The sequence below is a fragment of the Meleagris gallopavo genome, chromosome 2, assembly GCF_905368555.1.
Source record: "Meleagris gallopavo chromosome 2, MGAL_WU_HG_1.1, whole genome shotgun sequence".
Classification (NCBI taxonomy): domain Eukaryota; kingdom Metazoa; phylum Chordata; class Aves; order Galliformes; family Phasianidae; genus Meleagris; species Meleagris gallopavo.
Window position 1 is genome coordinate 46392381 of NC_139405.1, and position 18196 is coordinate 46410576.

The window sequence follows — 18196 nt, forward strand, 5'->3', positions numbered from 1 at the left end:
AATGGGATCAAATAATTTTGTGACAATGTACCTCATATAGTTTTATGGTCAAATATAAGTCATCCAAGTGGAGCTTCTTAGCCTTCATCATTTGTATTAAAACAATGCTGAACACTCAATGCAGTTGCTCTCAAAAATACTCGAATTTTGTATAATGCTAAGATTCCTGAAAGTTGAGAAAAATGTATTGCATTTATCAGTCTTATCAGTGTGTAAATGGTCTCTTTGGAGTCCATAAATGTATGGAACCTACCTTTCTTTGTGTTGCTTTTATTATTATTATTATTTTTCCACTCTTACTTTTCCAGATTTGGAAAAACCAGGAGTGAGATTCTAGTCTCATCTTCCGTTAGGTGCCTCGCATTTATTTTCACCCTTACAACTAACAGAAAGAAGCGGAATGTGGATTTTTTCATTGCCTGGAACTTATATTTCTTTGCTCTCTAGGGACACATGTGATAGCTTCCAAATACTATATGTAATGTTGGCTCTTTTTCTGTGCAAGTAATGAGGTCAAACTGCAGATATCAGCTAATTCAGCAAGTGCTATTTTTGATGTACAAGCATTGCAGTCAATGTCTTCTGGCTGGCTGTATCTGTCAATCTTCCTTTTCCTTATCTCATTTTCCTGAAGTCGGTTTTCTTGCCCTCTCCTTTTCTCCTGCAAAAGGAGAATACATTGTAATCATCCACCTAGAATCCCCATAGTAAGCTGTTGCTCGTAATTTGATAGTATTTCCATCTGACTAACTTCAATATCAGCTTTAAAAGCTGATTGTATTGTGTGGTAGATGACAGCACCAGACTTTTCATAACAAAGCAGTAAACTGTGCAACTTCTGAAGAGGATTGTGGCTTTGAGGTGTGGCTGCTCTTCTGAGGAAGAAAGCTTGATCTAACTGAATTGTAGCCTGTATTGTATGGGCTCTTATCAGGTGTCCCACTGCCATTTCTGGTACTTGTTCCTGCCCCTTAAAGCTTTGGTTTGTACTGGGGTGATTTGTGGGAGCAGAGGTGAGGTGCTCTTAGTGTCACTGGAGGAGTACCTGTGAAGAGCTGGTGCATGGCCTCACTTGGAGGAGAGAGGGAAAAATGTCTGCAGATACAAGTTCAGCTTCCTTTGAATGTAAAAAGTGTTTGTGAAGTCGTGTCCTTTCTTGGTTTTCGGAAGGCAGCCATATGCTTTAAAACTGAAGAAAATGAGACCTGCCCATTAACAAAAGATTACTTTTTCAGATTACTGAACTGTTATCCTGTGTTGCACCTTTATATGTTACAAAGTTTATTTTATGGCACTTTTCTTAATTCCACGGTTGTTTTTATCTGCCATGACAAATGCTTCTACTATTTAAAAAAAAAAAAAAAAAAAAAGAGAGAGAAAAAAAAGAAAAAAAAAAAACAAAAAAGGGAAAACAAATCAAAGGACTGCCTTGGGTTTGCTTTGTTAGTACCTCTGGTAAGATTTAAATGTAAGGTTTAAACAAAATTTGAGAGGGTTTTTAGTCACACAGATCAATGATTAGAGCTGTCTTCCACCCCATCCTCTGGGATAAATGCCATTTTTTGTCATTTGCAAGGACGTCTGATATGAGGAGGGAGTAGAAGGATACTGGCTGGACCAGAAGGGACATCCTGCCTCACTTCACCAGTCTGCTGCTGAAACCACGTTCTTAGAGCTTCTTGTTACCTGGGCAATGTAGATGCTTATAGGAAAGGGGACAGCTCATCAGTTTTCACAGTAAGGCTGCAAACTGGACTAAGATAAATGTTCTCCAAGATGAAGAAATCTAGGAAGTCTTAAAGTTCTTTTTGGAGCTGAACCTGACCTCAAATTTGTGAAAGCAGACCTATATCTTTCAAAAATGTGCTTTCATTATACTTCAGTTTCTTAATGAAGTTGTAGTGTTTGTACCTTTCCCCCAGTACACTAACCAAGCAAGTGGAATGTAGCTGTTGCTCTGCCACTGAAGTTGGAGGACAAAAACCTTAGATCTGGACCACTTTGGGGACTTGTTTTATAAAAAGAAAAATGAAATACGTTTTGGAAATGGAATAAATGCTGTAATTCTAGCTAAAAGCTTTAGCAGCCCTGGATATGTGAAAGTGAGCTCCATCGTTTAGAGATGTTGCTGTTTATTTTCCTGATTCGGGTGCATTTTAAGCTATAGTTCCGTTTACATAAATAACAAAGAGGTCCTTGTTTGTTCTTGTTTTGTATTTGTTTGTCTGCCTGATGTTGTCATTTACATTAGGAAAGTGGATGTGAAATATTAGTGAATATTTTATGCTTTTTCAGGCATAAATAGTGAAACATAGGGAATAAAAAAGACTTGCTAATGTGAGAGGTGTGAGCACAGCAGGCCTGAGCAGTTATGAAGGCCTAAGTTTTTGGAAAGAAATTCTGTAACCTTTCTGTTCTTGAAAAATGGTGGTATGCTCTCACTTGCGGCTTGATGTGAAGTCTAAAACTCCAACATGTTTTGAGACTTTTTATTTTGTCACGTTTGTTGATATTAAATGAACATGAAAGGTAAAAACTAGTTTTGTAGACATTGTCAACTGTGGTACTTTGCCACTTCACGAATAACTCTTTTACTGTCTGTGTGTATTGATGCACTGTTCTTTGAGATTGTTTCTGTGAGAAATCGTACTTCTGTCTGAGAAAGCGATAGCACTGATCAGACCTAGGCACAGGTAGATCATCTAACAGTTGAATGAATCAAAACTGATATTCTACTGCTTAAAGGACTATACATCACCAGGAGCGTACATCGAATTGCAGAGTACCATAACTGAACTATTTGTTTTTTGTGTGTAGTTGGATTGCATCAAGACATTGGCAATGGTGAGTAATCCCAGACTGGCTTGTAGTTACTCTATGCTCAGAACAATTTGGAAATCTCACCATCTTCATATTTTTCTGTTATGGTAATTCTTGGGGGCCATAGTTGTGGTACGCAACATTGTGTGTGAAGTAAGTGGTGATTTTGCTGTCTAGAAAAATAATTGGGGGACATACTAAGCAAACCGGTAAAACATTGTTTAGAAATGGCTGTTTTAAAATATGCAAATGTAATCAGCAGCGCTTTAAAGCTCTATGCTACAGGCTGGTATATGAAAGAATAAGCAACCTTACTGATTTGCACATAGATCAGCGGTATGTATCTTTCTCTAGTAGATCTGTATTTTGTATCACAATTGCCAAATGTTTATATACTATGAAGTGTTAGTGCTAGAGTTTTGAGGAGTATCTGGTAACAAATTTTAAAGGTTGCTAGTTTTGTATTTGTCTTGTAAATCCCAAGCTATTGTAATGGCGACAAATCTCATACAGGAATACAGTTCATATCTTGTCTGTACTATAAAATTTTATTGCAGCGTAATATGAAGATGAGAACAGTTTGAAAGGAAATTGTTATAAATATGATTCTGTATTCGTGAGTGGTTTATGCTAGGGATTGAATTGATAACTACAGCTTTTGCAACTGTTTCCAATGTCAGACAGGTCAACCACATGTGAAGAAGCAGCCTATATTTAAACAAATATGGAAAAGACCCGTATGCATGAAGAATTAAAAAGTGAAATGCCTCCTGAGGCTTTCATATGTAATCTGGAATTTGTTTTCATTTTCAAAAAAATGCTATTTAAGCAGATGTGCACTGAGTTGTTCCCATGCAGTTAAGCTATAAATACTAAGATTTTTGAGTTTCGTTTTTTAATCAGAATTTAGCAGCGTTAAAACACAGTAACAAACTGAAATGCTTTAGTTCTGTCTGTGTGAAAAATTGAAAAAAGCAAGGATAGCTCTGTGAAACATCTATGGCAAAAATACATTTTGGAACTCTTGCCACAAGTCTGGTAAGGTTATATTTGTGTGATCCTATGCTTTTCTAATATATGACCTGTGCTAGCTGTTTGGGAAGTGAACACTGATGTTAGTTCATGAGCACCTTATTACTTCCTTCGCTTGTCCAAGCCTTTTGTCCTTTGTCTTTTGCTTGCTTTCTCATAGAACGTGCACTAGAGACAAATGGTAGTGTTTGCTGGTGTCAGTTTCCTTATCACATCGGGGAACACAGAAGCAATAGTCCTAGCTACTGCTGAGAAGCTCTTAAATGTTTTTGTTCATATTTATATTAATAGACAGAATAGCAATAGTGGGAAGAAGTGCTTGGAAGCAGAGGAGAAAGGATTGGTATTTGATTTAAAAAACAACAACAACAACAACAAAAAAAAAACAAAAAAAACAACTCTACTCAGAGGACACAGTTTTTCTCTACAGCAACCCTAGGACTTTGGCAGGGAGTTTTTCCTGTCTGTAGAATGAAAATGCTTTGCCTATCTTGTCATTATCCATTACAGTCTCTGCCTGTTTCAGGGACTGCTATGTGGTAAAGTCACTGCTTAGTATAGTAAGTTCTTGTGCCTTGCACGCACACAAAAAGATATGGAGGAATTGGACAGGCTCAATCTCTGAAGGTCCCTTCCAAGTGAACTTCTCTATTCTCTTATCCTTCTACAGCCAGTATTGAAGTATTGAATTCAGAAAACGGGGAGGCTTTGCATTGCTTTAGAAAAGAAGATTAATGATGGTTAGGATGATGATGTTAATTCAAGATGAGAATAGTAATTCTAGCTACCAGGTGAAACAGTGAAGGCAACATAATCCTTGGTTGAAAGCACTAAATGGACTAGCTGCAATGACTGATTTTATTTTTTTCATAACTATAAGTGAGATAAGAAATCCTGTTTTTCGGATCTGTATATGTGGCTTTCCCTCACTTGTCAAAAAGCAAAAACTTCCTCTGTATGTTTAAACTTTTGTAAACTTGTAATGTTGCAAATGTATTGATTTGTGGAAACTGGTTCATATGCCCTGGAAAATGCTGAAGGATTCCTGGTCAAAAGTTCAAGCATTTTTAATATTGAAAATTATATTAACTGGTAACAATGCTTCTAAAAATACTTGCAGTAGACAATTCTTGAAGCCAACATGGGAAGGATAAAATTTGTGAAGATTGGAGTAACTCAAAAAATCTCTGGATTTCTGTGTTTTTCTGGGTCATACTTGTCTTGTTATGAGGCAAGGTAGCTATGAAGGTTCAACTCCAAATAAATTTGGGTGGTAAAAGAATAACTGTTACATATTTAAGTTGGAAACTAATTTCTGGGGAGATATTTGGGAAAGCTTTTGATAGAAAACTATTTCAGAGCAGATAAATAATTTACAAGTCTTAAAATTTGGTTCCTATATATATCTGAATTTTACCTTTAGGAATTGCTTGTCTTTTACTACGAGTAGTTGTCAATTCAAGTGAATGCAGAAGTGTGAGCAAGGCTGATGTAAATAGTCTGAAAACTTTGTTCTTCCTTGTGGGGATTTTTTTCTTTCCAGTCTTTTTTGCAAAAGCACTGTTTGTACATTAAAAGTATTCTGAGTTTGTAAAGGAAGGTATCCTTTTGGGGAGGGAGAAGTGTGAATTCTAAGCTTATTTATTTTTTAAGTGCTGTTAACTGGCAGTGGAACACAGGTGACTTCTTTCTACAGAAACCAAATTGATTAGAATGAAAAATACAGAAAGGGAAAAAAACAGGTGATGCGAGCTGACTCTTTGAGTCTTTCCATTCGAGAACAAAATTAAATTACTACTTCTATTCAGGGAAGAAAGCTGGAATTAAGTTTACTGGATTATTCAACATCTGTTTAATATCTCTCTCATCACTTGTCTGGATGTTACACAGATTCATTAGGCTAGGAGAAGAAAGTGATGGAAGTTTAAAAAGTGAAATACTGAGGTGTGTTGAAGTAGACTTCTTTGCACTGTAGTTCTGCCTGCATTTTGTCTCACTTTTCAGACACTGAGCAGGAGATGCTTGTGATTTTTAATTTCCATCTAACCTAATAGTTACTTTTGCTTTTCCACTGTCCCTAGTATGAAGGCATCTATCTGTCTATAGCATATATCGATCTGTTGATAGATGTATTCACACTAAATATGGGTAGATATGAATGTCTGTGTATATATGCATACACACACACATAAATGAAATATGTAACAAATATGGGAGACTTGAATACTGAATGAGAATTGTAATGATTTGTTAATTTCTAGTGTATGCTAATAGAACAAATTGTATATTTTCAGTGACTTGCATATGTCTTTGAAATGGTTTCCATTCTTCCTAAGATGCCTGCTTAAAACTGTAGGTGTTCAACTCTTTGGCAAAATATTCTCCAGGAACCCTGTTTGTGCTGTAATGATTATATACTGACTGTTTTACATAATTCATTTGGATGCGTGTTATTTCTGTTCTCTCACCTAGAGATTGGAAAGCTGCCTTAATTTCATGTCTGGAGAAAGAGGATAACAAAATTGAAAATACAAAGTATTTGCGAATCAACTATGGAGATTAGAAAGAATTTGTTTCTTCTGTTTGGTATTCATTATAAAAGTAGAGGACTGATTTATACATGAGGGGGAAAATGAGCACACTTTTGTTAACTCATAGTTGGTGTGAATCCAGGAAATCTTGATACAGAGATCCTGGAAATTTACATTATACATAATTTACCATTGACTCCTCCATATTTTGGCTACTGATTTTTATTTTTATTTTATCTCTGCCATAGCACATTTTCTTTTAATATTCCTTGCATTATTCAACTCTTCTTTCATCTGTAAGTAGCATTTCAAAAGCAGAGAAATCTCCTTTAGCGCTTGAAGAATTTGATCATCTGGTCGTAAGGCTTATTTAAATAACTTTCTTTTATACTAGTCCTGATATTTAACACTACTAAAATAACTGCCTTATCATTCTCTATTGTGTTATCATTGACAAAGGATCCTTTAGATAAATATAAGTTGAGCCTTTATGCGTAATTTTCTTATTCCATGGGGATAAATAAAACGGGCCTTTCTACTCCTTATGTTAGTTTACATTTACATTTATAAACGGATTTTTTTTTCTTGATGTTAAGATCTATGTGGTTAAATATTTTAAGTGTATGAGCTAAAAGCAGGATGTTAGCCTGTTTGAATATGGTATTACTGATGTTGACAATGTTTTTCTTTCTCCTACATTACATACATCAATTTTTCCTTAATGTTAACAATTCAGCTTTGGTCGGCCAGGAGTTGAATGTTACTGCCAGCATGATAGTGGAGCTGCAGTAATCCAGCTTCAGTTCCTGATTAATGAGGTTAGTAAATCGATGTCTGTATTCTGTAATTTAGAGAAGATGCACTGTGTGTTCCTCAATTTCTCACTAAGCATCAAAATACAGGTATCAGTCATGCTAAGAATCACTTGTTTTGAACACTAATAACAAGGTAACTTTTTTTAATCATAGACGTTGCTTGACTAACTTTTGAAAATGACTTCATCTCTACAGTATTCCTGCTACAAGCAGGAACTTTTTTGCAGTAGTGTATCTATTCCTGTCAGTGAATATTGCAAGTCATCCCTTGAAGTAAAGTACACTTTTAATAGTACGAACAATTTCAGTGGGTTCTTAACTTTATTTTCATAGCTATTGTTTTAGATGTGAGCTGAGAAAAGATCTCTGATCTGAACCCTCAGCAATTTATTTCTAATGACGTAACAGCTGAGACCTGACAGCAGTACTGTTCTTGAGCTACTTAGGGACCAGATTTTTAGAGGGATCTCTAGCTCAGAGGGATGCTGAAGTCAAGTATCACTAAATTTGTCAGCATGTATATGGTAGCTGCTGAATTTATTACTTTGTTTCGCTACAGATGTGTGCATGAGGAAACTCGTGCACTCCAGAAAAAGCTTCTTCCCAATTACTCTTCAGTGTAGCACAGAACAAAATGCTACCAGGCTGAATGCTGCGATCAAATCAGTTATCCCACTCCTCCTGTATGAAACTTATCTGTGCTATGATTTTAACGTGCATGCTTGTAAATATTTTAATATTGGTAGCAAATTGCAATATTTCTTCTATCATGTTATTAATAGTATTTCTAGAGTTCTAGAAATGAATTCAGTAAAACATTATTTTAAACAGGGAGCTCTTGTGAGTGCCTTGGCTGATGATACCTTACACCTGTGGAACTTACGTCAGAAGAGACCTGCTATACTTCATTCACTCAAATTTAACCGAGAACGGTAGGGGTTGGATTATTGTTGCTTTGCATGTTACTATCACACTGTGAAAATGAAAGATTGGATTTATTGATGCAGTACAATTAATAAATTGTTAAATAATTGAAGTGAGATGTACACTGGACTTGAGTTATAGGCTGTTATGATCAAAAATGCTTATGAGTAGATGCAGCATATCTGCTAAACTGAGGTGAGTTGTTTTTTTGCTGTTTTTTGCCTGTTTGCTTTTTGTTAACAAGTTTTTTGAAGTAGTCCTTTTGTGTTTTTTTTTTTCCCCTCCAGAATGAGTACAATTTCAACTGGAATGCTGTGCCAGCTTTTAAGCAGTCGTCTTCTGAGCTGGACTTCTCAGAGCTCAGACATGCCTGGCATGAACACAGAATAATCTGTGACTTGCACCTCTGTTGAATAGGGTGGGAATAGGCTTTAAGTAATAGATAGCAAGAAGGAGGAAAGCTTAAATATTTATATAAAACCTTTTAATGTGATATCATACAACGTACTTGGACAGACTGCTGGGTGGATTATGGAGTAACCTTAGTCTTTACACAAAGAGCAGGTCATGAAAAAATTTGTCGGGACTGACATAGATGGAGATTGTTTTCATGGGGTAGAAGACTAAGTGATTCCAAGTCTCTCTTGAAGTTGTTTTTGTGATCACTATGTATAAACTATTGATCACAAAACACATTGTGCATACCAAGGAGTTGTCAGAGTGTATGTAGTATAAAAGTCAAGTAGAGAGGAATGAAATTCATCTCTAGTTTAAGAAGAGTTGTCCATCCATAGGAGATACAGTGGTGTATCCAAACATAATTCTCCCCCTCATCTTTCTTCTTGTTTCTTAAATGGCTTTTCTCTTACCTTCGTAGCTCCTTGTGAAGTGTAAATGTAAAATTTGTCTTTACAGCCTCTGAAGTAAAGCATTGGATGACAGCTCCTAACTAATGCTTTAAAAAGGGTATCTGAGGTGGTGATTCTGATTATATGTAAATCTGTTGGAAGCTGGTTTAGAGTCTGAGATGTAAAGGTACCTTGTTTAAACCAAGAGGAATTTTGAAACCATCATTGTGCTCTGAGTGCATCGATCTGCTTTCTAGTTTAAGGAATATTTTTCCTTTCTTAAGAAAAATCTGTTCAGAGATCATTTGGGCAAACCTGGCTTCCAAATCTTGACAGGCTGGGAAGATGGGTAGAGAAGGAACCTCTTGAAATTCAGTGAATAAAGTGCAGTGTCCTGCACCCAGGGAGTAATAACTATGCACCAGAATGAGCTTGGGGGCATAGGTGTTGGAATGTAGCACCATAAAGAAGGATATGAGGGTTCTCATTGACAACAAATTGACCATAAGCTAACAATGTAGCCTTGCAGTCAAGAAGACCAGTACATATATACTGGGCTTTATTAAGAAGAGTGTTGCCAGAAGACTGAGGGAGGTTCTCTTCCTCATCTATTCAACCCCAGTGAGGCAACATCTGTGCTCTGCAGAACAAGAGAGACATGCAGACTTCCACTGGACACTCTTCAGGAGCACCAAAAATGATTGGATCATCTTTCATATGAGGAAATGCTGAGTGAACTGGGCCTCTTCTGTCTGGAGGAGAGAAGGTCCAGGGGGCATCTGATCAGTGTGTTCCAGTATCTGAAGAGATGGTTTAAAGAGGCTGGAGCCAGACTTCTCACTGGTGCCCAGGATGAGAAGGAACTGACAAATTGAAATGCAGGAACTTCTGATTGAACATGAGGAAAAATTTCTTTACTGTGAGGGTGACTGAGTTCTGGCACAGATTGCCTAGAGAGTTTATGGAGTTTCTCTACTTGGAGATCTGCAAAAGCCACATGAACATGGCCCCAAGCAACCTGCTGTAGGTGGCACTGCTTGAACAGTGGGATGGGACCAGATGACCTCTAGAGTTCCCTTCCAACCTTAGCAATTCTGTGATTTTGTGAAATGCGGTATTCTCACTAGCAAAATCTGTCACAGGGAGTTGAACTTTGTGTTTTCTTAGCAGAAAAATGGCCAGGAAATAGTTTAGTTAGCTCACGTTACTTGGAAGTGCTACTTGTTAATTTGAGTTTGACTCAAATGAATAGTTGCGGCTTGCAAAAAATATGTGGTGGAAACACCGTATTATCAAGAGTAATGAAAGTGAAGTTTCTGAGACAAAGGTTTATTCTTGTAGTAATTTTCAAGTATCTATCATCATAACTGATAGAAGTAGCCGGGACAGTTAAGATCCCAGAGCCATACATTGCCATAGCTGTTTATGTCATGCCTGATGACTGTCACCTAAGTTTTCAAATAGTCAAGTCAGATTCCTTTGACTAATCCGTAACATAAAGCTTTATAAAATAAAGCGTGGTCTCATTAGAGGGCAATAACTTTTATTTTGAACTTAAGAGAATTGAACAACTTCATTGCTGAATAATTCTGTTTAGCTGCTTTTAATAGCTTAGAGCTCTTAGTGTTAACTGCTTCTAATGGGTTTGATGTTACTTGAATTTGAAGTAGTTAACTTTGGGTCAGTTTTATGTTGTACATTAACAACTAAATTTAAAGAGATAAGTGTTCTTGAATATTGCAAGGATTTTTAGGTACCTTATTAATAATATCCTTTAAATAACTTATGACTTGTGGTTAAGACATTCTCATAAGAATAACTAACTAATCAAACATGAATTATTAAAATATTAAATACTAAAACTGAGCCTTGTGGTAATATGATGTATTAATGATGCTTGAATTTGCCGGCTTGTACTTTGTAGGGACTTTCAGTATCTTTCAAATTAGTTTGGTTAAAAGAAAATAAATCATCGAGCAAACTGAAAAAATGTTCTTCATGGAGAAATGAAGTCAAAATTTACTAAAGGACTGAAGCAATTACTTAAGTTTTATCAGTATTTTCTCTAGAACTCTAAATGCAGTGGTTTAAAATTGCATACCCAATTGGAAATGCCTGGAAATGTCTTGATAGAAAAGAAAAGCAGTATTTGTATTCTACTTAAGAGTTGAAGTCAAAAGGTTGGGGCAATTTTTATACAGATTTTGTTTTCAAATCCAATCATAAAATAGTTTGGATTGGAAGGGACCTTTAAGATCATCTAGTTTCCACCCCCTGCTATAGGCAGGGACACCTCCCACTAGACCAGGTTGCTCAAAGCTCCCATCCATCCTGGCCTTGAATACTTCCAGGGAGGGGGCATCCACAACCTCTCTGGGCAACCCGTTCCAATGTCTCATCATTCTCACAGTGAAGAATTTCTTCCTAATATTTAGTCTAAATCTACCCTCTTCCAGTCTAAAACCATTTCACCTCATCCTGTCGCTACATGCCCTTATAAAAAGTCCCTCCCCAGATTTCCTCTAGGCCCTCTTCACGTACTGGAGGCCACTATAATGTTCCCCAGGAGCTTTCTCTTCTCCAGGCTGAAGAGCCTCTATTCTCTCAACCTGTCCCTGCTGGGGTGATGCTCCAGCCCTCTGATCATCTTCATGGCCTCCTCTGGACCTGCTCCAGCAGCTGCATTTCCTTCTTGTGTTGGAGGCTCCAGAATTGGATACAGTACTCCACATGGAGTTTCATGAGAGCAGAGTAGAGGGACAGAATCACCTCCCTTTACCTGCTGGTAATGCTGCTCTTGATGTAATCCAGGATACAGTTGGCCTTCTGGGCTGCAAGCTCACATTGTTGGCTCATGTTGAGTCTTTCATCAACTGTCAAAAAGATTTGGTAATTTGATAGATACATAGCCATTTACTGCCTCTACTACCACTGATAGTGAATAATTTTAAACAAGTCTTTTATGACCTGGTGACTGGTGAACGTGTTAATGTATAACAAATCTGTTGAAATTAATGGCAGATGTCAGAAGCGCAGTACAAAACAAGCTAGTTTTGCAAGTTTTCTAGCCTTTTGTTCTTGTCGCATTTGTGTGGGTTTCACAGCTGCTCCGTGTTCTAGTTACTAAACAGAAGCTAGAAGATATTAAACCAGTGTAATACAAGCTTGGTCTTAATGGCTCCTTAGCTGTGGGAAGGAGATAGAGGAGCAGTGTGTAGGGGCCTGAAAAAGAATGCAGAATGATATATAAGTGGGGTTTGTGTTTGCGTGACTTACTATGCAAGTTAGTGTCTTTGTACCTCTTTGCTAAATATGTGGTTTAGTGCGTGAACTAGGTTTTGTTCATTGCTACGGTATTTTTTCAGTGAATGACAGTGCAGTTTTTGTCAGTTGAATAGACTTGAAAATACCTCAGCTTTATGTAGAAAATGGAAAACTTGTCTTGTGATTAAAGACTTGCATCTTTTCTGAGATGGTTGTGATTCTGTCTTATTGCCAAAATGAATGTTTTACTTGCTTTGTGACATAGCCTGAAGACAAAAACAAGAACCATAGTGTAAAAATAGAATCAAGTGTTTTGCGTACTGGTGCTTTGCATATCGATCACTGAATGCATTGATAGCAGTTTAATTTTTAATATGTCGACTTTTATGCTGTGGGATTTAAATAGTCTTCTTCAGCATGAAAGTGCACAATTTGGAGTTATAAAGTTGTTTTAAGTACTGTTGGTTTTATACCCTGCTATCAACAGCAACTTGAGCATTGTATTTCAAACACAAACCCTGCAGTGTGTGTGGAGAACTCCCCTTTATATTTACTTTTTGCTAGCACATAGGATTTTTGACTTTTATGACACATACCTCACTTTGTTAGATTCTGTAAATCTACCCAAACTACATATTAGCAGGCATTTGTTGCAAGGAGATTTCTTCCTCCTTCCATGTAACTGAATTTATAAGCTGACCAATTCTGCCACTTTGTGGATAATAGAAGGACATACAGGATATCTTTTTTTTTTTTTTTGCTTTGAGAGCAGATGATCATCGACTTCTTATTTCCCTTTTCTTGTGTACCAATACCACTGTTTCATTTCCAACTTTTATTTAGTGAGCTCTTTTTTTTCCCACTTTACTCTGTGTGTTTTGGGGTGGGACTATGGTATAACAAAGAACAGCCACGTATCCAAATGATACTTCTGAAAGGTTAAATATTTCTGTTTTTGTAAAGTCAGTAATACACTGAATACACCTTTAATGTATGACACGTACCTATCTCCTTATGTTGAAAAATAGATTATTTTTGAAGATCAAAATGAAGTAATCTGATCTATTTGCCTTTATAATTTCATATAATACTTTCCCCTGTTGTCTTGAAAATGTTATTCTATGGTGATTCACTAGATGGCATATTTAGGAGTTCTATTTTGTTTTGATTAGTTAGCAAGAGGAACAAAAACTTTTCAGTCATCTTGATTTGCTGCAGAAGTGAATACTTCACTCATGTAAGATTTGATTCCTTTAAAAAATTTTTTGTTGAAACTGTGCGATGCACTCTGAGACCCAACTTACGTGTGGTTGATGGAGATACAATTTTTACAAGTTTTCTGCTGCTGCATTTGGTATTGAGAGAGAATTGAAGTGCAGAGTCCTACTGCCCTGGGACTTCAGATTACTATGAAACCTGTCTCTATTGTCTGATTAGCTGTTTTCTCTGTACATCAATGATTTTTACAGAGCTATGAGCTACATAATGACCAACTGTCACATTCATGAGCATAATTCAACCTCTAGTCTTTAAGCCTTCTCAGTATGGCAGACTTTCCACATTAGTAATGATCATGATTTGTCTGTCTCCTATGGGAAATTTACATCTGTCAACATTTGTTAAGTCCTGCTACATAACTTGCAAGACCAAACATTCAGCCTGAACTACTTAAGGTGAGGCCAGATCAAGCCCTGGGCAGTCTGGTTTAGCTGTGCATGTCCCTGTTCATTGCTGGGGAGTTGGACTAGATCATCTTTAAAAGTCCCTTCCAACTCTAAGGCTTCTGTGATTCTACTTGTATTACAGCAAGCTACTTGAGTGTCTTCTGATGCCAAAGGGTGGTGGTTATTCCTTGATTCCTAACAGATGTCTGACAGGAACACATGAATCTACTTCAGGAGATTTTATCAGTGCCTGGGATCCTCAAATCCTTAGTGTTTGGTGTGAATTTCTTCAGTCAGTATTGGAAAATTATGAAAAGCAGTGAGTCAGCCTTTTTCTCTTTGTATATAAACATATAGAAAGTAGAATGTATTAGGGATATTATATTTTGTAAAAAAACAAACAATTGAAAAAACAAGCTGGAACATCAAAACAAAACAACTAAAAAAAAACTACAAAACCTGGGAACTGGAAGAATGTTCAGATGGCCCTGGTATTTGTTGCATCAGTGATGGCAGTGTTCCATTTTATTTCTGTTCTCAGCTCGTCTTCCCAATACCATATTTTGTTACCACTAATGTATGCTAGAACTCTGATGTTGAACATAAACTCTTCTCAGTGCCTTAGAAGCAGATCTTCAAGTGATCATATTTGGAGAAGCATCATTTAGAGTGTTATGGGATGCAGATGGAGTTAAAGTAGCTGGTCCAGTTTGTATGATATACTGCCTTTATCCATATGGTCTTTCTAGAGACAATTTTGGGAGGCATTGAAGATGACTATCTCTGCATGTGCCTCCTGCCTCTTCAGGCCTTTTCTTCATACAAGTAGATATTTTAAGTTGTTGCTGTTACCAGTAATCTGGAAGTAGCTCATTTACAGCAGTATGGGAAAAACACAGCTGCTGATTAGTTTCATCAGAATGGCTTCTGACTTTGTGCCATTTGAAGACTTGAAATGGGGGCCATGGATATGGAATCTAGTCTAACATTGGACTTCAAATTTTTAAGTTTTGGTGTTGTATATGGCGGCTATCCTACATGTGAAAGCTTGAAGAAAGTCAGAAGTATGCAGAAGGCAACTTTGGTAGGTTAACATTGCTCTTTGCATCTCTGGTAATGATTTGATCAGCTAATGTAATTACAGTAACTACAGACCTATAATGATAGTGTGATGTTCTAGAAATAGTTTTAATTACTTAAAAAGAAAACCTGTTATCAGTGTTCGTCATTCATATAAGCATTTGATGCTGTGCTTTGTTAAAGCTGTGCAAAATTCTGAAGAACATAATACTTCATAATGCAGTAGACTAAGGGAAGGTAAAGATTAATTTAGAAGGCTGTTTATTGTCATAATACACTCAAGATAACGGTCCGTCTTTTTTTACTTAATATTTCCCTTAATTGGAACAATTAGCCTGCTTACATATTAATGTACTAAACTTTATTCTTTGAGTTTTCCATAATTAAATTCCACTAGGGAATACTATAATTTTCTATAATTATGATTTTGATGTATGTTGTGACACAACCACAATCGAGATTTTTCTTAACTAATTTGAACAGATTATTCGAAAAGACATGGTCTGCAGTAAAGAAAGAAAATCTTTTCAGTAGATTTCCAAATGGCTAGTTAAAGATGTCTATCATTTCTATATCATTTCTAATATTTTCCCATAAGCAGTAGCATAAATTGTATTAAAAGTACAGTTAAAATATATATATATATTTGTAAAGTTTAGGATTTTTCTTTTATTAATATTTTCTACTGCTAATGTAACGCTGGATTTTTTGTATATAATCATCTTCCTGAGAACTATTGGTCAAACTCTGACAAATGTGTTTCACAGTTAAACTTTTTCTTGGCTTCTGTTGTTGTTGTGTTTGGGTTTTTTAGGGGTGAGATGGAGAAGTGGTATTGTGAGTGTGTATGCAGTGAGGAGGAAGAACTTGTGCTTTTGGAGAAGTATGGCTACTTTAGAACTATGCTGACTGTTTTGGGGTTGCATAACAGTACCTCATTTTAGCAATAACATTAGCATACATTAAAATCATATTGTAGAATTTAAAATAAAAAAAAATCTCTTGGAAACATTGCTTTCTTCTATAAAGGGACTTTTTATTTGCATAGGGATAGAGAAGCAAAATATATGGAATAAAGTACTGTGCACAATACTTGCATTGTACCATCAGCATCACAAAATGTATTATTCTTAATGACGTAACTGAAATTTCTAGGGAGATAATATGCTGAATTTGTTGTGCCATGGAAGAACTGCCTGCAAAAGCTTGCTTTCTGTCATCACTTGTTCTCATAGTCCCACTTAAGGTGTTTCTTCAGAAGCACAAAACTGGTCTATTTTTTTAATGGATGCCTCCTTCCTGGTGTTTTTTGTCAAAGCGGTTTGATGCAGGAAAGAAAATGTCTGGTACTCTGCTCTTGACTGATTGCTGTCAGGCAGTTGGGATTTGTACGCTAGAAAAGGCTTGGCAGGAAATTTTCCTTGAGTTCAGAGTATCTGTGATGCTTCCAGTCTCCATCCAGCCATTGTTGGGTTTTTGGGGGTTGGGGATCGGGTAGGGAGAGAAGGGTAAGAAGGTTTGAATGTAGGAAATGTATGGTACACATAGTATGGCAGTTCATACTTTCCTACATCTTCATGTATTAGCTACAGAGTATAATTTTCTTGTGGCAGAGAAATAGGTATCTGAAGGAAAGTCCTAAGAAAAAAATACATGATGCCCTAGGCCAGGAGAGAGTTACCTAACTACCAAGAAGGCTTTCAGACTTATTTTTGTGCACTCAAAAAGTTTGTACCTCTTTTAACCCCAATTCAAATTTTAAATAAAACGAACTGGGTCACTGAATGTTACATTGTATATTGACGTGCTAGTGTGATTTCACTGGTGAAGAGAGCTGAAATTCATTTTTGTAAGAGGGCTATAAAATTTCTGACATAGGCAGATTTTAAAGTAGTGTCTTAAGTGAAGTCTTACTCACTGAAAAAGAAAAGAAACTCAGTACGTGGATTGTAATGTAATTCTGTAAGTGGAATGTGGAAATAAATGCTGTTTTCTGAAATTAATCTATTTAAGTAGATGAAAATGTAATAGATTTTCTAAAAATTGAAAATAAATAACAAGTAAACTTATTTGCAAGTGGAGCAAGCATGTATTACATTAGGGATGAAATCCTTGTCTGTAGTGGAGGGTTGGAGCTAGATGATCTTAAATGGTCCCTTCTAACCCAAACCATTCTGTGATTCTGTGAAACAGTGATTCTTTCATCATGGCACAATTGGCATGATCCTAAATCCTTTTGGATTTAGCTAGTCATCAGTTTGGTGAACCATGAAAATTCTAAAGGAGTATTTTATAGTTATATAGACATCATACAAGACTGATTATAGAAGGGTAGTAAAAGCACACTTGGAAGGATAAGACTGGGAACATTGCTTTCTATATACCTGTACTTACAATTCTGAAATCTTGTCAAGCTTCCAACTTAGAGATTTTGTAAATGTTTGGTAAAGCTATTTGGTCAAATGTAATTTACTCTTGGTGTGGAAGCGTTTCACTGCTTGCTAACTGTTGACAAAACTAATCTCTGCTACACAAAAGACAGTAAATTGAATACAGCTGTATAACGTAGAAGTATTCCATAAAGGCATTAAAAGTATTGAGATGAACACTTTTTCCTTCAGTTGTTGCCCTTTTGCTATAGTAATCAAAGTTGCTGCCTCAACTTATATTTTGGTCTACCTTTAAATACACAAAATAGATCAGTTTTTTATAATGAGTGTTGGACTCCTATAGGTGATAATATTAACTTACAAATCAATACAGATACACTCATGATCCTACTCCTGAATATTCTTTCTGGCTGCTAGACCACAGTTTTAGATCCAGCTCATGTGGCTGCCAGCATCTTCTGGCAGATGGAATCCTGGCAAAAAAAAAAAAAAAAAAAAGCTATAGCATTGCAAATTGCTGAGAGTTTCTTTCTCCCTCTTTTCTCATGCTGCCTTTCTTCTTCTACCCCATTACCTGTTCATAGTGGGAGAATATGTTACTGGACAGCAGTATTTGGGAGGCCTGTCTAGTAGATGTGCGTGTATATGATTTAACTTCAACTAAAATCATTTATTTCTTTCAAGCAAGTTGATTATATTCAAGTGTTTTAGCAGCAGTGCTTGCAAATTACTATCCATAGTAAAAATGTTATGTTATGAATTGAAGCACTTAAAATCTTGTATATAGTCCTTTTTTCTGTAAAACATCAGTGCAAAATGCTAGTGCAA

General features: G+C 36.3%; 1 protein-coding gene across 6 annotated transcripts in view; it reads left to right on the forward strand.

The window, feature by feature from the left end:
• STXBP5 (syntaxin binding protein 5) overlaps positions 1 to 18196 on the forward strand; it is a 104216-nt gene that overhangs the window by 21093 nt on the left and 64927 nt on the right. For all 6 annotated transcript variants that reach the window (XM_010707153.2, XM_010707155.2, XM_010707158.2 and 3 more), the window contains exons 3-4: positions 7120 to 7201; positions 8030 to 8130. In XM_010707153.2, coding sequence (XP_010705455.1) covers positions 7120 to 7201; positions 8030 to 8130 — 183 coding nt within the window. The remainder of the gene's footprint in view (positions 1 to 7119; positions 7202 to 8029; positions 8131 to 18196) is intronic.